General features: G+C 50.0%; 1 protein-coding gene across 1 annotated transcript in view; it reads left to right on the top strand.

Moving 5' to 3' along the window:
• Ct (homeobox protein, cut) overlaps positions 1 to 21,370 on the top strand; it is an 845,317-nt gene that overhangs the window by 141,327 nt on the left and 682,620 nt on the right. The window contains 1 exon segment of the mRNA XM_077676505.1: positions 2,253 to 2,363. Coding sequence (XP_077532631.1) covers positions 2,253 to 2,363 — 111 coding nt within the window.

Genomic DNA, 21,370 nt, shown 5'->3' on the forward strand with positions numbered 1-21,370 from the left:
CGCATAATATGAAGTCTATTTCATTTTTGTGCTCCCCATTCAGGCTCCTCCACGTCCACTTTCGGCTCTCCCGTATACATAACAAGGTATTCATTATGCGTAGGTTATTCCGTTCTGCAAACTCAACTAGTAGGTCCCCCCTGCTATTTCTACATCCCAGACCATAGTTCCCAACTGCATTGTCTCCAGCCTGATGCTTGCCTACTTTAGCATTGAAGTCCCCCATAATTACGGTATACTGTGTTTTTACTTTAGCCATTGCCGATTCCACATCTTCATAGAAGCGTTCCACTACTTGGTCGTCGTGGCTGGATGTGGGCGCGTAGCCCTGCACCACCTTGAGCTTGTACCTCTTATTGAGCCTAATTACAAGACCTGCTGCCCTTTCGTTATTGCTATAGTATTCTTCTATGTTGCCAGCTATGCTTTTATTGACTAGAAATCCCACTCCCAGTTCTCTTCTGTCCTCTAGACCACGGTAACATAGGACGTGTACATTTTTCAGCACCGTAAAGGCTTCAGGGCGGGCATTGCACAGCTGCAAATACTTGAATCCGGTTCAACGCAAGAGAGGGCGCCACCGCCTCAGCAAGGGCGCGATGGCTTCTCCCACCGGCGCTTCTCCGGCACCGAATCAGCGCGCGCCATGTGGAAGAAAGAGACTTACAATCTTTGAGTACACTTATACACTGCATGTTTCGCTCCTCCCCAAGTTTCGCGTTGGTGGAGATGGCCTGGGATTTTTACGACGCTTCGGCGCCATGAATTGCCGCCAATTAGCCAACGCCTGCCTCCAAAACATGCTCGCAGCAGGGTTGCCATGTGTGGCGCTTCAAAATACAAACCCCGAAGCGTTTATCCTTGCGTGACGGATGTTAGCGGCACACAGCCATTGATAAACGGAGTACACGCTATCCTCCCCCCTCCTTATTGGCTTGTACAAGGAGTTCTGCGTATGCTGTGCGGTAAACACGTGTTTATCGTTCCTTCGTGCGAGATGGGCATCGATTGAGCCACGTGCCCCGAGCGTACCAATCGCCAGGATCGATGCGCTGTGCCAGCGTCGCGGATGGACCCATCGCCTGGCGGCAGCTTCGATTCTGTCGCCAATTCGAATGCTCGTCGACACCTCGCCGCCGTTCGCTCGCGGAGACATCTCCCTTTTGACGCCGCCGCCAACGTTGCTCGTGGTGGTGCGCGGGCGTCGATAGCCCTTCGAGCAGAAACACTGCACTGAGTGAACGTTGGTGCTGGGACTCCCATGTCCAACCGAGCTGGCCTTTATTTCTCCGCATGAAATCTATCGTTGGAGGCACTATAGGTGCTTAGCTGTTCTTTCGGTATCCGAATCGCTATAACGGATTTTAACATGTTGCTGTGTAAGTTGCAGTTCAAAACATTAATTGAGGCTTTGCCGTCAATTAAAATTTTTGCATTATCAAAGGGACACCCGCGAAAGGGGCACTTAAGGTCAGTGGGCTGAAAAAAAATTTAACCGATATTCCTTACGGGGCAATTTACCTATGCGCGTAGCATTCATAGTAGAATCGTCTTCGGAGCACTTTCTTTTTGAGTGACAGGGTGTAGTTGACCGGATCTACGCGGTTTAAACCAGCCGAACGCAGTCGTATGTTTTACTCAGATAATGATGACGGTGACGACTACAATGATGATGTAAAAGCTTAATAACCATTCTGTGTTTCATGCACATAGGTGAACTCATTTTTGAGCGTGCATATTAACTGAAGTTATTTCTGGGTGTCTCGCCCTACACGTTTAGCAAGTGACTTATCTCTATTGGGGCTTTTATGACGGCCTTTCTACCATCCTTTATTGAAACTTTAGGGCTAAATAACGTAATGTCTTAGTAGTTTCAGTATGTAGCTGTTACCTTCTAGTTTTATATTTTTTCTGGATCTCTTCTTGAATTCCTTTCGTTTTCTTGACTCTGCGTGTGAAGGTCTCAAGGGATTTTAGCAGTTCTATATTTGGGCTGAGTAGGGTGGTGTACCGTTGAAGTCCACTTCTTGGTCTTTCTTTATACCTGTGCAGCATTTACTGAAGTCCGCGGTTGCTTACAACATTTGTTACTGCACACCACTTCAGTCCGTGCGGTGCGTTGGAGTCGGGCTTGAGTCAAGCTATCGCTCGCCTAAATGAAGCTTTACAAAACGTAAACGCATTTCCTAAAAAAGCTGCTACTGCGTCGCATTTTGCCAACTCCCCGGTCGTTCTTTTGGCTCTGGTTGCAGAAAGAACTGGACGTGACGGCCACAGAACTGGTGGACAGACAAGACGAGAGCGATGCAGCCAGGACCCGGCTGGTGCAACTCTGCCGGGAATTCAAGAAGACTGCGCCACACGTGAGTCTCCCTCTCCCTTTTGTTCCGTTCATTTCGCAACTTGTATTATTAATGCCAAAGCATTAAAATGTCGCCTGAAAAAGCCGGCGTTGGCGTCGCCGTCGGCGTCTGTAACAGCGACACGGCTCCTCGACCACGCGTCCTTGAAGCGTTCCGTAGCGGGAGGCGTTCCATAGCACACGCTCTAACTCGACAAACGCGAAGGGTGGGCGTCCACGCCAGTACACCACTCAGGTGTGCACTCCGTAGGCCTAAGTTTGGGTTTGGGGTGTACCGCTCGGTTGCTGCTGCTTGACGCTCGCTTCGACTGTGTCGATGTCACGCGTCACCTTGGTGAAAAGAATAGATTCTGGGCACAGAAAGATCAAGTATAAAAGAGACTATAAAATATATTAAAGTATATAGGAGGTAGGAAAATAGATAATACAAGGGACGGAAAAATATACAAAACACCCCAAGTGTCTATTCAGTCCTTATACTACGATACTGTCCTAACGCTTTAACCCCACTGGTTCTTAAAGGTCATTTTCATACCGCACTTTTCCTTGCTTCGTTGCACCGGATCGTGGCGCCAGTGGGGTGTCCAGTGTCGCTGAGGTAACATCCGTGAGCACACGTGCGGATGGTGATGGGGCCAACGGGACGGAACCGCTGGTGCGTAGATGCCCGTGCACGTAGGCGATGAGGCCAGCGAGGAGGAGCCGTTGTTGTCCAGGCGCACTTGGGTCGACTGCTCGAGGAGGCAAGCGGGGCAGTTCCGCTGGTGCCTTGCGGGTTCTAAGGCCGCGAGTTCCAGCGCGTTCCGTCGCCTCGAACCCCAATCTCTCCTGGTGGTGGTGGTGGTACCAGTTAAATGGATCTTACCCACTCAGGGGATTGCCTAGGAAATGGGTACTCTACCGAAAGAAGTTTTGGAAAAAAAAAACATTTAAATATTACAATGCCTTAGCCGCAGAAGATTAGCGAAATAAAAGTGTGGAGAATATAGACAGAATTAAAAAAAAACGCGATTGCAATAAATTCGGGATGTATTACAAAGAGAAAATGCAGACAAAACAGTGGGAAAGACGCGCGTAGGTTTGACAGGGGAACCCAGCAGGTCCAAATGACAGCTAATATGGCAGACGGCCTGATTCTAAGATGAATGAGTGTAACGCGCGGTGAAAATCCCCGTGGCAGAAGCCCAGTACTTTCGCCCCGAATGACAAAATTACCCCACCTTCCACGAGGGGAACCCTGTGGAGATGCGACGCATCTTGGGACTTCACTTGGTGTTTCCGTTGGGTTGATTCTGTAATTGCGTGAAATGTGTGAGGAACGCGTATGGTGTATTCTTTATTTAACACGCGGCCTTGTCTTCAGTGGTGCTAGCATTCCTGTTATCACAGTGATCGGTGCTTGTTACGGTTGCGCGGGCGATAGCAGAATTGTTAGGCTCCATTCAACGCATCGATGGAAATCGGAACGCCGGTGCTGGAACGACCGCGGCTATGACGCAACGCGGCGCGGCTATGACGCAACACAATCTAACACAAACCACTTTAATCCAATCCAAATCCCATCCAAGCCAATCCAATCCAAGCCAAGCCAAGCCAACCCAATCGAATCCAATCCAATGCCCCTCGCGAGAGAGTGTTCGCTATCGGATAGGAGAGGGGTGAGCGGCAGAGAGCGCAGCTCGCGCGGCGAGGAGAATGGGGGAGGGGTGTGGACGGACAACAACAACGCCGTATGGAGGGACAAGGCGAGTGAATGAGATGCAGTCGCATCTAAAATTAGGGTTGCGGACAGTGGGAGATTTAGCCGGATACATGTGGCTTCTAAGTACCTTCGTCTTATAGAGGAGAACCGTTGGCAGGAGAAGAGAAAATGGTCGATTGTTTCGGGTTCGTTGCAGAATGCACGTAGTGGTGAAGGGGCCAGATTATAGCGGTGAAAGTAAAAATTTGGCACCCGACAGCGAAAACTAATGAGGGTTACTTCGCAAGCTCGCGACTGGCGTACGCTGCACTTCCATGAGTACCGGAGGTGCTCGAGCTCCGAGTCTTCGTAATTAGAATCAGGCATACTTCGAAGTAAGCACCGCCTACGAAAGTGAGCTGCCTCCTGCTCCTCGTCTTTCTTCTCCGTGTTCCTCCTCTCTTTTCCTACAGCATCTACAAATTTCTTGCTTCCTCCCCTCTTCTTCTTTGTCGTTTGAAGTCGTCTAATACCCGTGCCACACATACACGAAAAAATGACGTTAAGTGTTTGTCCTTAAGATGCCGAATGACATCATTTGGGGAGGCCGTGCTACACGCGAAAACCCAAAGGCATTGTTTTAGGCATGGTAATAATGACCAAAAAGAGAAATGCACTCATATTTTACAAGTTTTTAAAACGTAGAGAAAAACGTCTTACAAGGGTTAAAAATGTTTTTGTGAAGGAAAACGTTCTGAGAAATAATGTTTTCTAAAACAGTGGTGTGAGCCGTTTCTAAAAGTGGCTTCAGCAGCCGCCGTCGCCTGCCAGCGGTAGCCAAATCTGAGAAATTCAAAATGACGGGTGACACAGTGTTTTGCCTTATGCTGCTGATTTAGTGACCTTCGTCTTCTTCAGAACTTCGCCACCAAGAGTGCAAAAAAACAAAAAACATCTTATTTCGAAGTTGAGCTACGTTTCCGCGTCAACAACTCTGGTGCTGAAAGTTTCGTTCGTTTTCATTTGGTGCTCATCGCGTTCGAGAGCAGGCGGATTTAAGGCGTTCGCGAAGGCTAATGAATTGTGCGGAACTTCTTATTAAACCCAGAATGACATTAGAGCGAATGGCATTAGATTTTTGCGTGCAGCAGCGAATTAATGGCATTAAACCTTAGGCATTAAGCACTTAATGTAATTTTTCGTGTACGTGTGGAACGCGTATAACTCTTCTTCACGCCCTGGTTAATGGCAGTCGAACCGGAGCAGCGTCTGGAGCAGCTGCTCCGGTTCGACTGCCATTAACCAGGGCGTGAAGAAGAATATGGAAAAAACAAAGGGATTTTGGTTCGGTGAATGGGGTGCGAAACCGTCCTTATTTGGTGGCATTACTTGGGATAAAGACGCACTTCAATACCTAGGTGTACCTTTGCACCAAATACGAAACATCGGGCCTCATTGGTCATTGGCACTCCAAAAAGTCAAGCGAGCCTCTCAGGCATGGATGGGGCGAGAACTTTCTGTGTTTGCGCGTGCGCACGTTTGTAATGTCTTCCTTGTCGCAAAGCTTGTTTATGTGCTGCAAGTACTCCACTGTTCACGTTCTAAAGTACAAGCTCTACATAGAGTTTTTGCAACATTTGTGTGGGGGTCCCAATGGGAACCTATGCGTAGGGACAATTTGTTTCTTCCATTAGTGTCTGGGGGTGCTGGGCTGATACATTTGTTTGTACACCAGCTTGTATCTCGGTTTTTCTTCTATAAGGTGACGCATCATCCACTTCTGCTCAACGTTATTCAACAGCGCATAAGTTTCCATTTGCCGTTTTTGCTTGTCTCCACTGGTGAAGTCAGTACGAAGCCGCCATGGGGTTTTTTAAAGGAGGTGGTCGACACCTTCAATTTCCTTACTGCGAGGTTTTCCCTGCAATATCTGTTTACCCTTTCCAGGAAGGCTTTGACGAACACTTTATTAGAGAGTCTGTTCCCAGTGCCGGTTTATCGCCAGCCTTACATTGGCCACCATAAGGACAGTGTTTTGAAGCGGGTCACACGTATGTGTCTTCCTCCAAATGCAAAAACGTTTTTCTTTAAGCTGCATACATCGACACTCCCAGTGAAAACATGGTTGCGCGAGAAAGGAATGTCTATTCCTTGGTCTGACAATTGCCGTTTATGCAATCAACCGGAAACCATTGATCATTGTTTTGTTTTGTGCCGGGATGCGGTGTTTTTCTGGGATGTGTTGCAACGAACTCTTAAAAAGGACATGGACATTACCCCTTATACAATTCGGTTCTTGCCTTTTAGAGATGTTACTGGAGTGCCCTATGATATATTTGTTGTGATCGGATTATATAGCTTGTGGAAGTGCCGCATGACGGACAGGCACGCGGAACCCCCTCGCCCAACGAAGTCCATTTTTCGGGAGCAAACTGCGTTGGTGCGGAGCATTTATGCGGCGCAAAGTGACCCACCAGAATGGCTGCATCTGTTGGACGCGTGCGTCTGCTTGCCAGAGTTTTAACGGACGGCTTATTTTAGCTGATTTGCATCTTCTTGGATGACTCATAACTTTTGTAGGCTGTATTAAGGGCAGTTTTCCATGCAGTAAAGAAGAAAAAAAAAAAAGTCGAACCGGAGCAATCGGATAGGCGCCGGCTTCATAACGCGAGGGACCCAGGTTCGATTCCGGCCACGGGAAGCGTTTTTTTTTTTCCACGTCACCCACGCTCATTTATCATCATCGTCAGAGAAAGTTGGCTTTCCTGCAGGGCGTATTGGCGTACAACGGCATCCGTGAGGACACTAAAGCTTCGCTTTAAAAGCAATCCTATAACCCAGGTCGTCTTGGTTAAAATTACCCGCGATCTCCACTCAATCTCACTTCCTTTTGGGCCTCGGCTGCACGACCGGACCATTGTGTATGCAGTACCGATTCAGCAATGGTTTTGTTTCTCGGAAATCTAAAAAGCCTGAGCGGCTGGATATTGGGGCAGACCATGGCGCCCTTCCGGCTTCCTTTTCGTTTTTCTCTTTTCTTTTCGCGATGGCTTCGTGCGAGCTACTTGCTGTTTAGCTTAAAAACACGGCCGCTCTTAGCCCAAGCACTTTGGATTTTGGAAGTTGCGGAGCGAGATGCCCGTGTTTGTTTACCCGACCACGAGCTTTGTTTACTGGCGCTTTGACGCCCCAGGTGATGCGAGCACCTTTGTTTGAGCGCGGCGTCCCTGCGACGGCGAGTTTATTAAAAATGGGCCGTATCTTCAGTTCTTCTTCTGCTTTGCTTTTCGTTCCCTCATCTCTTTTCCGACTGACACCTGTCAGCCTCTCACCGAAAGCGAGTTCGAAGAGCGGCCACTTAGTGAAGAGCAAGCTAAGCAGCCCGGTCTTCGCAAAGCGTTGCGGCATATGGCTCTCACGATGGGCGGGAATTTTTTGCTTTGAAACGGGGCGCTTTATTAATGAGCCACTTCAAAGTTGGCTTGAGCCAAGAGCGCCTTTGGCTTCGCTACCTTCCTTTCCTTAGAGCCCCTGCGTGCCCATGCGGGCCCTGGGGGCGCAGCTGGTTTCAGTATAGGCAGCTCGAGGTCTTGCAGAAGGAAGAGGCTCGTTTACTTAGTCTGAGCCGATGGGCAACCTAATATGCTGGAACCGGGGGCCATTTAACGGGAACCTCTTTCGCCGATTTTTATTCTTTTGTCGCGACCTAAGTGGGCGTTGAAGATTCGTCAGATTTTGCTTCTATCCTTCTGAGCGCACGATATTGACGTCGTAGGGAACATTGGAACAGCGGCGGAGATTTATCCTTGCGAAATAATTGATAAGAATGAATCGCACTTCTAAGGTTGGGCACACAACGTACCCCTGTGGTTGTTAAAGCTCGCTTTCAGAAATTATATCGCACATCAGTTGTGCGTTGGCTTGTCCTGATTTTACCCGGGTAAATGATCTGGCTCTTTTTCCCGGCCGCAGCGGGCGCTTTTCTGATGGAGGCGAAAAGCAAAAACGCTCGTGTGTACGAGATTTCGGCGCACGTTAAAGATCTCCAGGTGCTCAAAATTAATCCGGAGCCCTCCACTGCGGCGCGCCTTATCTCCTGCGCTGCGTTGGCGCGTTAAACCCCACAATAAATCAATCAATCGATCTGGCTCTTCTCGCGAGAGGCAGGGAGATAGGGCGAATTTTGGGATTAGCTATCGGGCACGGCATTCGCGCACCGACTGTTTGAAAGACACCACCATTGGTCCTTGTTCACCCTCTCACGCAGCCGCATCGACATGGCCGCGATGGCTGCATTCTTTTGTGCAGGACAGCTATCTTTAAGTGGTCTGAAAACGCGTATACGCCCCCTTCAGTTTGTTGGTCCCAGATTGGGTAGCTCAAGGGCTCCTTTCGAACAAGAAGGGATACACGTGCGCAGAACAGAATACCTGACTGAATACCTGAGTCCCAAGCTGACCGCTGATAGCCACCGAGCACCAGTGGTGCCTGCTAAGGCAGAAATAGGGCTACGATATCTAGCACGCCTAAACTGGGCATGCCGAGCAGGATTTTAGCTCACTTTTTATCGAAAGAATTCTTAGTACCACCTTTGGCTACTTGTTGTCTACTTGTTGTAGTTGTTGCTGTTGTTGTTTGGCTACTTTTTGCGTGCTCAAAGCGTTCTTCTAATGTGATTATTCATGCTATTATCAGTGTTGTTCTTGGTGATGCAGGGTGTACGCTGCATTTCGCTATAAATATATCCATTAAGTCGCTCTGCGATTTGGTACCTCAGCGCTGACATGCTGCACCTAACGGCCCTACTTCTTACTTTTTTTTTTTACCCGCGCCTTTTCTTGCCTTCAAACCTATTTCTAGGCGCACGTCGCGATTCTTCTACTAATGCTTCTTCGCTGTGAACAAAATAGCGCCTAAGACCCGCCATTGTAAGCACTTGCATAATCCTGACTGTCACAACTCTATCGCGGTAAGTTACCACACGATCGGGGCCGTCGCCATAACAACGAGGAGAGGACGCGTTTCTGGGAAAGCCAGACGGGAAAGCGTCGTTGCCATGGCGACACGGAGTGTCCCACTTATATACAATTGATGTTCGTTAAGCGATAATGTTGTTCGCAGTTTTTCAACATCGAAGCGTACTGCTACGGCCATAAAACCATTGACGACACGTTCATGAAGGTATCGTCATCGAGCTGTAGATATTTGAAAGCAATACCAGCGTAAAATTTTTTTTGGCGATACCTGCTATAAAATATCGCACATTATCACAATGACATACATTTCTATACGGAACCTCTAACGATATTTGTACAGCATCCAAGCAGACGCTATGTCTTATATATTCATAGTACTGACGTACTGTTATTGTCACAATAATCACATAATATCAGCGCAATGAAGTAACGTAAATGCCATCACAAAACTCGCATAATGCCAAAAAAAAAAATGAAGGAAGCTCACACTAAGGCGTAAGACTTGGAGGTAGCGAATCTGTACGCAACCTTCACGACCATCCGGACGATTTAAGTCCAGGATTACAGCCGGTTTGCTTCTTCTCCACTGCCGCAACGACCTTTACTCCATCATTGTTGCTATAAGGGTGAGCTTCCTTCATTTTTCTTCAATTGATAATAGAGAGTTTTAGCAGTCCGGCCGCTCCGCAGCGTGCGTAGCTAGCGTGTTGACCGAGACCCGTCTGGGCGCTTGGGCATTCGTCACAGTAGGGGGATTAGTTCCAAGGGCCTGCCTTCGCCATGTCCGCGCCTCCTCCCCCTTCCTCCTCGCCCTTCCGCGCGCGCAGGCGCAGACCGGTCCCGGTGAACCCGGTAGCAATGTAACGAACAGAACGGACGGACTGCTAAAACTCTCTAATCACTGGACATCACCTTGGAGGGGCGTACGCCATGACGTGTCTTTCTCGTTCCCAGCAAGTGTTGCCACGATTACGGCGAACGCTAGAGTCTTTCTTGTTCCAAGCAACTGTTTCCACGACTACGGCGAATGCTAGATTCAATTGTTTCCAATCTTGGCCAATCCCTCTCAGTGGGTATTCTCGGCATCCTTTGCCAATCTCTCTACTTGAGTATTCGTGGCATTTTCTTGGTATTTTTAACTGAGGACACGAAAAATAACCATTTGCTAAACAGCTTCGCCGTTAAAAAAACATTGACGTAATGCCGTAAAAAAACGTCCAGCATGCGGTAATTTTGTCGTCGCAGTATCGTCGGATAATCCTGCAGATGCTGCGGGTTTTCGAGTTGTCAGTTTGAATAGTAATCTCTGGTTTTCGTTATTTCTTCTTCTTTTTTTCAAATTTTCGAATGAAGTTTGAGAGGGAATTGGCAGCGCCGGAATCGGCGACCAGTTGCGAGTTAATCCCTCACACCCCAAAAGTGCACCCGAACGTGCCAGAACTTTTGCGGTGGTCACGCACTCGGTTTGGCGACAAAAAAACCGCACCGAGGTGTGCGTGTCTGCACCAGCAATAGCGGCCGATGACGACGCGATCGGGCGGAGAGAGCGCGGCGTCGCCTAATTGTCTTGGGCGACACGGATCGGCTCTCGGCCTGATTGTGCGGCCAGCATGTGAGTTTCCCACCACACGCTCGGTTCGATTTGCTGGGCGCTGCAGTACGACGCTGGGCGTGTGGAGTCTAATTGAAAGCGCTCTGGCGTCGCCGCGCCGTCGACGCAATTGCATACGCCCTTGTGCTAGGCGCAGCTACTACGCTAACTTTTCGAGATTTTGAAGGGGGACCACCTTACAACGTGATTCATTGACATCGAAGTTTATGATTATTACAACTATGACGGCGACGAGGGCGATGACGATGATGGTCATTACGCTCATGCGAGATTAGGACAGCCGACAAGAAAGTGAAACAACTACGACTAACTGCCGGCCACCTTAGATCCTACCAGCGCATATATGCCCTTCTGCTAGGTAAAGCGACTGTGCTCTCACTCGTCGGGATTTCTTAGGGAGACTACATTACAACGTGAATCATTTACCTCGAGGGTTCTGATTATTACGACGATGACGGTGACGACAATGACGATGGTGTAAGGGTGTGGGGAGAGACGATGACGGCCGACAAAAAACTGAAAAAATCATGCCTCAGGGCTCTCAAACCCCCAGGCCACCTCAGCTTCAAGCCGACCACAAGAACCTCTAAACCGGAGTAAGAAGCTCTTCAAGAAAAAGAAGCACTTTAACCCGACCACAAGAAATCTTCATGAACAAGTTCTTCGGCGACACCTGTATGACCACGGTGTTACGACTGTCACCACCCCATCAAAGCCGATCTCAACCACCTCACCTGGCACTGCCCCAAATTTTCTCGCTTTCGTGCATTCGTTCTTGCCACTACGCCACAACTTACATTGCCCTCATATCCCACACGACACCACCTGCGGCATAATCTCTTATACAACGAAAACGGCCCAGTACGGGCAATTTAGCCGTGGCATACGTGATTTATAAGTGATATAAGCGATACGTCTTCAAGACGACCTCCACATGTACTGAACCCCTCCTCCCTTCTTCCCCGCTTGCCTTCCTTTCCGTTAATGTTCCCAACAACATGACGATGATTATGATGATGGTGGTGGTGGTAGTGGAGTGCGTGTACCTAGTTGATGCACAAGTGTTAATCTAAAGTGTATTATTCAAAACTGAAGGTTCCATTAGACAGCCTGCTGGATATATAACGTATTAGGGGATCCGATATTCTGTTCGCGGAAGTTGTTCGTATAGTTATGAGACTTTATTTAGCTCCTATAGTTCGTGTAGTTACAGCCTCATATATAGCCAAACTTCATGTAGTGAAACGTGCCATAAAATGTTGTGGTTTCTCCCTCTGTTAAATAAATCAGTAAAACACGAAAGGGAAAGGGGCCTTCGTATAAAGGAGCAGTTGAATGTTAAAGGAACTCCTCCACGTGCGAAGGGTTCGCGAGCCTGACCCCGCCAGACGAAGTGACGCCGGTACGCAAGAAACAAAAATAACCGGTTTATTCCTGGACAACAAAACCAAAAAGGACATGCACAGAAACAGCAGCTTGAAACACATAACGGTCATGGGAACAACACTACAGCGGAGAGGCCCTTAATTCACGCGCGTCCCCCGTACACGAAGGCGCTGGCATCGAGGCGGCAACTGTCGGCGCCAATTAGCGCCATGACGCGCTACTTCGCTTCGCCTTTCCTAGACGGCAGCGCCATCTGAATGAGTCATAGGGAAGGACATAAGGCGCGTCGTGGCCTCCGCGATCGGCTGCCGGCGGCGCGCCGCCGGCAGCCGATCGCGGAGGCCACGGGCGCGTTCGTAGAGCTGCTCACGTCTCTGTTCATAGCGCAGATGGAAGAGCGCCACGTACTTCCCGTTGTGGCGAGAGAGTTCGTGCGCTCGAATCTGGGCGCTGCCGCGTCAATGACACTTCTTCTGGCGACGTCACTTCCGTGACGGATACGACGTCACTGAGATCTTGGTGTACCCGGGCATAAAACACTTTCGTGTTAAAAAATTGGCCGCGTATCTGCTTGCTTCACTGCAGATGTCGTCGATAGACGATAGTCGTCTGCCGCCCCCGATGCATCAGTCCTCGTCCCACCCACGCCCACCCGTGATGCTCTCCCCCCCACCATTTCCGTCCTGGAATGATAAGTGCAATATAGGTTTGTTTAAGGAGATTTCGTTTTTTCTCGTTGTCGCCGAATGGTTGGAAAACGGACGACTCGCGCGTCGCGCCCCAGGTGTGTGCCGTGCTGCCTCCGGGTGCACCTCGCCGCACGGTCTTTCTCTAGCCCCTCGGCACCTTGTTCGGTCGCTTCCTGGGCACGCTTGAGACGACGCGCGTCGGCACGCCGCCACTTCTCCGCTGCAACGTCGTCTAGCTCGGTGTTTTCCTTGAGTCTTCGCGTTTAAACTTGGCACTTTAGACTTGACCAGTGCCATGGTCGCCGAGGGAATCACAAAGATGAAGAATCGCGTATCTGGTGCCGTCCTATCCCGAGGTATGTGCACTCCCAACACAATGAAATTCGACGCCGCGTAATGGAGACATGAAGCAAGAACCGCGCAAGGCATGAGCAAAGCTATTTCTGTTGATGCTAGTGCCGCCACCTGGCACTGGCCCTGAGAAACACCCATACGTGCGCTTCCAGGGCCACTGCCAGATAGCGCCTTTTACTGCGAAGTAGTATGCCTCTAACCAGCCAAGCAAATTTTTGTGTCAGCAGGAAACTCCCAGGCTACAACTGGCTACCGGCTACACCCAGGCTACCCAAACTACTGGCACCGGCGGGGATCGAACCTTGGACCGAAGAGAAGCGGAGCGAGAGCTCGTCGTCTTTCCGACTTAGCTATGCCCACACGTGGAGATAGGGAGACAGACAGTGGTTTGGATTCAGCGTCTGAGGAGGGGGAGGGCGCTTTTTGGAAGCTGCACATGAAACAAGAGTGAGGTGAGGCAGTGAGAGAGACGACGCCAAGCCACTCGTGGCACCCTCCTCATCACCCTTCGAAAGACGCTCCTCTCCGTTTTCTTTCTGCCGACGCTGCTCCTTTCGGGACCCGACTTCGCGAATCCCAGGCAACGGCTGGCAGAGTCTCTGGTTTCACTCTTTGTAGAGCCACATGTATGAACTCAAGTGACGCCTCATGGGTAATCGTTGTGGGTGTCGTTTACAGCTTCGCAGTCCGACGACCATCACAGCGTGGATTGGCGCCTTTTTTTTTTACGCCAATTTTTCTTTCTACTGTGGCTGAAGTGTTTCATCTGCTCTCGCGAAAATCAAACATCCCGGTGTTTTTAATAACAAAACAATGCAAATTTCGCGCTTCACAGTAGGGGCGCGAAGGCTGGGAAAACAGCGTAGCTGGCCGCACCACCTAGCTTATTCTTGGTTCAGCTAAGTTTGCGCCTGGTTATGCTTCGGGTAGTGGAGGGCGCAGCGGGACGAGTGCTTGAACTCAGAATTTTTGAACTCGTTTTGTGGACACCGTTCGGCTTGTGTGGTATTGCGCATTGGACGTTAATACGAAGTTTATTAAGGCTATCGCTTCTCGGCCTTTTGGATTCTTTCATTTTGGCGTTAATTCGTCTCTTTGCACCGTCAAAACTGCACCACTTGTAGCAACAAGCATTAGAGCAAGCCAGCCCACGACGAACTTCCCAAGCCGTGCTTTTACCAGTTGCATCGGGCCTCCGACAGGTGGCGACACGAGTCCCGCCCGAGCGCCGCGAGGCAAGGCTACGCCAAAGCTGCGGTGCCGGGGCGCGCGATGACGGCATCGCTCAGCGAGATTTTCCTGCGCACGTTCGCCGGCCCAACCACCAGCTTAAACAGCATCGCTGTTAAAGCCAGTTGTCTTGCGGGGCCTACCCTCCTGCATGCCTCACAGGCCGCTTAACATCGTTAAATCCAGCTTGCCCGGTCATGCTAGCGCTCCGGCATGAAATATGCGTTTCGTCTGGTAGTAGCCGGGACAAACACTCAGGGTTCTGTGTCAAAGCCAGAGCAGCTACGGGACATCGTTCGCCTCAAAAAGACCTAACTAATGTTCTCCCTTTCTCGCAATTAGACTTAGCCGAAGCACATCCTTGTTCTACGGCGCCAACGTACGGAACCACAATCGCGAGCATTCATATCGCGCATTCGTGCTGGCGTTTCTTTTTTCTTACCCGTCCAGGCGGCGATTATTCTGTGCTACCCATTATCACGCCGTCGTCAACGAGGCCTTTGGACCAAGACGTGTGGCCTGTGAACATGAAGAAAGACGATGGATCACTGTCTAGCGAGCACCAAGTCGCAGCAGCGAAAACATCTCGCCAATGCGCGCAAAATGGCAAAAGAGAATGAAGTAAGCGCCTTCGAGAACTCCCCGAGCTGGCGCCAGTGGTTCGCATCCCATTCGAAACGATCCGAGGCGGACTATTTATAAGGGGGCCGAAAGAAACGAGAGAGAGGGCGAGGAAGGCACAAGGTCTGGCCGTGTATTCGATTCTTTCCCACCTCCGAGAACGGTAGCAGCATTCGAGGGGGAGGCATTCGTTGCCCCGAAAATACGTCGGCCGCCTCGCAGGACTCTCGAGATGAAAGCCAGCGGGGCGGGCCGAGCCAGGTATAAGACCGCACGCGCACAAGGCGGCCGTCTCTTTTCTCTGCATCCGGCTATAGACCGCCGCTGCCTCCCTCGCCGCATACACTGACAGCGCAAATTTACCAAAGCTTGTCTCGGCCAGGAAATCCGCGCCGACTGCTTCAAAGCGCGTTCTTCGCCGCTGGGGACGTCGTTCATTAGCGGAGACAAATTGAGGCAGCTGCGGCAGCGGCGGCACCACCGTCAGCGTGGATTTCTTGGCAACCGAGGAAGCGCGCGCACGGGCCGCGCATCGCCAAATTAAACGTCTCCGCAGCCTCTCGGATGACGGTGGGAGCCGCAGGAAAAGAAGGAGGCGACCGACCGTGCACGAGGAAATAACACCTTCCGGGATTCGACTTACCGGCCAAGTTTGGCTTCATTGGGAGGGGGAGAAGCTTGGGAACGCTCTCATACCATCAAGTGTCGGCACCTGACCGTGTCATTGTCTGAAGCGCGGAAGAAAAGCATTGCCTCTTTATACGTGAAGTACGCTTCTTGGAAATTGTCCCCAATGGTGGCAAGTGCAGAGATGCTCGCGGGTATGGCAGACGCCTTGAATACCATGCAATATCGGCGATATTCTCTCTGCCTTCAGTACACTCTTCCACCTGCTGGCAGCTTCAGTGGCAAGAAAAATTCAACGCAATGAGAACAGCATGCCAATCACCTGGTTTGAATATTTCTGAATTCAGAATAGATGTGCCCACGGCGTTGTGCAGGATAGTTTTGTAAAATATTAACGGTAACGGTTGCTTCTGTTTGAAGCGATGGCTTGTACACAATACAGAAAAAGGAATGAGGGCTGCGCAAAAACCACAATTGGGTTTGTGTGGAAGCGCCCAGCACAAGATCACAGATGAGAAATAGAAAATATCCAAGCAAGACGTTTCTAATGCATCGTGCGACACCTTCTGCAGGTTGATTTGTACGCGCCTACCGAGAATATTTTCTTGTCGCGTGTTTCCCTCAGAAACACGAACATCTATAGCCACAACTAAGAATATTAGACACAATTAGGCTGACCCCATTGAAACCGATAATTCAGATAGACTGATTTAGTACAGCAAGTGTTTGGTTGCGTCAATACAAAAAAAGATGGCTTCGCAGTCTTCGCGACGCCCTGGTAAAAAAAAAAAAAAAAAAAAAAAGGGACCGCATCCTAGATCAACTTCAGTAAAAGCTCGTTAATTCGAACTCGGTTAATTCGAACTTACGGCTAATTCAAACTGACGCACTGGTCCCGGCACAGCCATGTATATTTCAATGGGTGAAAACTCCCGATTATTCGAACGCGTCGGTATGCAGAACGGTTAATTCAAACTGGTATCAGCTGGTTTCCATCGCTCTCCGCAGAGGAAGTCGAATCAGAGTGATTACAATGTGTTGCAAATCAAATGTGCTGCAATTGCCTCGACCCTGCCATGTAAATAAACGTGTTTTCGGGCATCCATAAACAGCATCATTATTTCGACATTACGGCTCGCCGCTCACATGAATGCTTGTCGGTCGCTGTTTCTGGCGTATAACTGACCGATAAATTAATTTTGTTCGCCGTTTGTGCTCCACGAACATCATTTACGAAATCACCTGCCACAAACGTATAGTAGCGCCTAATTCGCGATAACGACCCGCCGCGGTGGCTCAGTGGCTAAGGCGTTGCGCTGCTGAGCACGAGGTCGCGGGTTCGATTCCCGGTCGTGGCGGCCGCTTTTCTGATGGAGGTGAAAAGCAAAAACGCCCGTGTGTACGAGATTTCGGCGCACGTTAAAGATCCCCAGGTGGTCAAAATTATTCCGGAGCCCTCCAGTACGGCGCGCCTCATCGCCTGCGTTGCGTCGGCGCGTTAAACCCTTCAATCAATCAATCAATCAATCACTCAATCAATTCGCGATAACGAGTCCACAGGTGGCAGGATTCTTTCCGGTCAAAGTGGCGCGATGTCTATTGATTTCAGCACCCGCCCGCTAATTCGAACTCCCCTTAATTCGAACAATTTTATGGTGCCCTTCGAGTTCAAATTAACTAGCTTTTACTCTATTATCCTTCTTGGGGCCATCTTTAGTTGTTCGCCATGATCAGCAATTTTAGATAGGAGAACCGAAACATCGTCAAGCCAGCGAAGATATTATTTCGAACACGTATTAAGATGAGAAATATTTCAAGCAGTGGGGTTCACGAACGCTAATCATCGGGATGGCAGCGTAGTTGTGCTCGTTTAATAAAAACTCTAAAATTTACCTAATATAAAAGAAAACAATACGTAACTCATGTTCACTTGTGAAAAAAAAAAAAAAGGCGATGGCAACAGAAAAGAACACATGACACAAAGCGCTTTACGTTGTGTGTTCTCTTCTGTTGTCCTAGCCTTTTTGCACAAGTGAACTTGCAGTACTGTGTACGTGGAATATGACTTGGTATTCCATACTATGGAATACCAAGTCGCCCAAACCTGCCCCTTAAAAACATGACGCGTTTGTGTTACCATTGCCGTCGCAACGGTAACGTAAAACGCGAAATTTTTCGAAGGCTGGGAGGAAACGGGGGGGGGGGGGGGTGAAATTTAAGACTTGTCTTGTTTTAAGACTTTGTATGAAATAGCGGGTTACTAACCGTATTTATCTTTTTTCCTTGATGAACTGCCAGTATGGCTGTGCACACGTGGTCAAGGTAAATACCTTCTTGGCGTACAATTGCACACTTTTCATGAGTTTGAAACTCGTTATTGAATTCAATATTCATTAAGAATCGCTTGAACAGCGTAATTAATTTTGTACTTCTTCCATTTCGTAAAGTTTCGTATTTAGGCGTAATTCATGTGTAAGGGAGATGTGAACTTTTCGATAAAAAGACAACAACAGGTGCTTTTCGTTTTCTATACATGGTTATGCCACAAAAAGTATGTCCAAAGGACTTAAAGAAGTCAGAAAAAGGATGAAAAGAAAAAAATATTCTCTGCCCATCGCCGAACAGAGTGGAGGGAGCACCTCGTCTCCTCCCTTCTTTACATTGTCGCCTCTTTTCCGCTGAACACCGAAGCACTTCGGAGAAGCCAATAACACGAGAACGGGGGGAGTTGGCGCCGTCGTTCAGGCGGTCGTGGCTTCTGCCCGAACGCGATAGCGGGGACTACATGAGTCCCGCGCGGCAATTGCCACCTGAAACATACGCACTACAGAACCGAACATCGCAGCGTCACGACCGCGGTCGGGCGAACCACGAACAAAACACGGTCGTCCGTTTGAAGCCGACGTCGGCTGCGGTGTGGCTCGTTTGTAGCCATAACCGGTCGTGCGGCAGCTCTCGGAATCACTTCCCCTGCGAGCCGGCGATGCGCGTCAACAGAGTGGCCGCTTGGCCTTTCCGGGGCCTCCGACACCTTCCATCACCCTTCTTTGGCTTTCCTATTTTCCCTTCTCTGCCGACGACCGTTACTTGTTCTTTTTCTTGCACGAAGCCTCGATGTGGAGCACATTGAGCGTTATCGAATCGCGGGAAATGTAGACACAACTCTCTCCTCGGCCACTTCTTCGCCAGCACGGGGGCTGAACTGCGACCGGGTGATCGGTCCGCCTGAAGCACCCTGCCTTTTCCTTTGCCCTCCCTCCCTTTTGCAGTGCCTGCGCTGTAGGTAAAGATAAACGAAACAAATAAAGGTCAGTTGACAAACAATTGCTGGCCGGTGCAAGGCCAAGTCGAGCGTAGCCATGCACAGTAAAGGGGATGATTCAGCCGCGGCCAGTTGGTGGGGATTGCGGTAAGTGGCACTCTCACCTATGCTCCACAACTGCCCGAACGAAGCAACGCAAAATAAAGAGGAGTCGGCCGCAAATATAACAAGGAAGGCTGTTCGGCGGCAGTGGCGAGAGCATACACGTCGTGTGCGGGACGGAAATGTTTCGCGGGATAGGAGAGTCCCCCAGTGGTGCAGTAAATAATCGGGATAAGCGCTGTAAGAGGAGGCGATATGGCTGCAGAGAACAAACAAAAACGCTTCCGCAAAAAAAAAAAAAAAAGTATAGATTGCCTGTATGGCGGCCAGCCGGGCGAAAGTAGTCTACGGCAATAGATGTCGTAAGTTTCCTACATAATACACTCCCCGCGCGTCGCGGTGAACATTTGTTTGTCTGCCTGTTCGTAGTTTTCTGTCGCGGTGTGTAGGCCGTTCGAACCTCGGGCGCTTAGGCGGTGGTGCTCTTCGGCATCCCTTCTTTTCTCCCGCTGCTCTTTTTGTGTGGCCGTTTGTCGTCGCGCGTCTTTTGAGTGACGCTCCCGACGGAGCGTTGAACCGGAAGGTCCAAAGACGATGCGGTCTGAAGAGGAAAAAAAAAAGGCATCGCGCCTTCGCGGTGCAGCCGCAGCCGCTGGGGATGCTGAGGAGATTTCTGGAAATTTATAGCCGGCGCTTTGGAGAGAATGTGGAGAGCGAGAGGTGCGGAGAAAGTGCTCGCCGCAAAACTGCCCCGGGAGTTCGATGCAGCGCCGTCTTGGAGGCCGCAGCCTCTGTTTCGACGCCTCTGCTTACGTGCTCGACGGGAAAAACGCGGCCACAGCAGGAAGTTTGGACTTAGCTCTGACCCCTTTGCTGCCTTCGATGAGCAACTCCTTTGGGTTGCGAACAGGAGACTATAAATTATCCAGTGCTTACAAAAAGGACAACGTTAGATTCACGTCTGTCAGCTGGTTTCCTGGAAGCAATTTGAAATTAAATCCTTTTTTTTGCGGCTCAAACACGTATGCACCCGCTTTCGAATTGTCACTTAGGTAGGGCCCGGAATGGTAATCAGCAGCTTGTTTTACTGTTTGCCTGAGGGGGCTTGAAGTGAACAATGGGCATTCGATATTTATCTTTGACCCGTTTCGCCGAATGAAGTTGGGAAACCCGCGTACAGTTATTGGGTTGATCCAGTTCTGACAGACATATCTGTTTTCTGCGTGTGTTTTGTGCTTGGAACCTTGTGTGCAGCTGCAACATTTTTCAACCTTTCGGCACAGCTTGGAGTTAGCATGGAGTTGACAGAGTAGAGGCAAGGGGCACCAGCATTGCGGATTCGCTATTTCCTGCCCTTTTGTCAGCAGCCAGCTTCGCTCTCACTGCACGCAATTAGAGGCGCGAGGTGCGCAGTGCCCTCGATGCTGGGCATCGGTCACCGGATCAGTGGTCCGTGCACGGTGCTTTGTACGGAATCTTTCGTGCAGACGTTGTGCTGGCACCAACGCAACCGTTACACTACTCTGTCTTCCTTTGCGCTAAACCTGCTCGCTTTGTGAGCGTCGCATTCGCTAGGGGCAGAAATACCCTTCCTTGAGCGAGTGGGCACTGCCAGTTAGGTACATTGCTGAACCTGCTCCTTTGTTCTGATAATGCGCAGGGCTGAGGGGAACAGTGAGCACGCGAATACAAAGCAGCACCTTGTTCTTGAGATCCGCAGGGGTGGCCCGCGTTCATGACATTCTTGCTGACTCGGTGCTGTGTGTCTCGGTGGCAAGGGCGTGGCGCCGGTGTTCACGCGTTGTCTTGGGTTCGATTTCCGGCCGTTGAATTGGTTTTTATGATGACGTTGAACTGCGCAGACACACACACGCACACACAAAAAAAAGGGAAACTCCTCTTTGTTGTGGGTTGCCCCGCATCTTACAAAACGTAATGTGGACCAAATTATTGTCTAACCGTTCACTTCAGCCCGCCTAGCATCCTGGGTGCAGCTTCGACGCTGTCGCGAAAACCTACTCCTTCTACATCGGGATGACCAGTAGCGCCCACTGCGACGCCTGTGGGGCTGAAGGAGCGATACAGCGCGTACTTTGCCGTTGCCCCCAATATTTATTCGGAAAGACGTGCGCTCGCCACCGAGCTCAGCCGATTAGACAATCAACCGGCCACAATATAGACCAGGCACGTACCGAGGATTTTTTTTTCCAGGGGGGGGGGGGGGGGCAACCCAAGGTAACTTTTCAATGCAAATTAGGGGGAGGGCGAGGGTACCGACTGTTACTAGTACAAACACGATGATCACCAAGCGTTTACCAGAAAGGCGCGTAAACCTGCAGAGAAAAATGAAAAGTGTGTTCGCTTTTGTGATGATGGAGGCGAAAAGCGATAACACCCGTGTTGGAGGTTTCGGCGGGCGTTAAAGATCCCCAGCTGGTCAAATAATTCCGGAGCCCTCTACGATGGCG

Source organism: Haemaphysalis longicornis, unplaced genomic scaffold (assembly GCF_048455015.1).
Source record: "Haemaphysalis longicornis isolate Haplotype H1 unplaced genomic scaffold, Haemaphysalis longicornis Haplotype H1 scaffold_7, whole genome shotgun sequence".
Classification (NCBI taxonomy): domain Eukaryota; kingdom Metazoa; phylum Arthropoda; class Arachnida; order Ixodida; family Ixodidae; genus Haemaphysalis; species Haemaphysalis longicornis.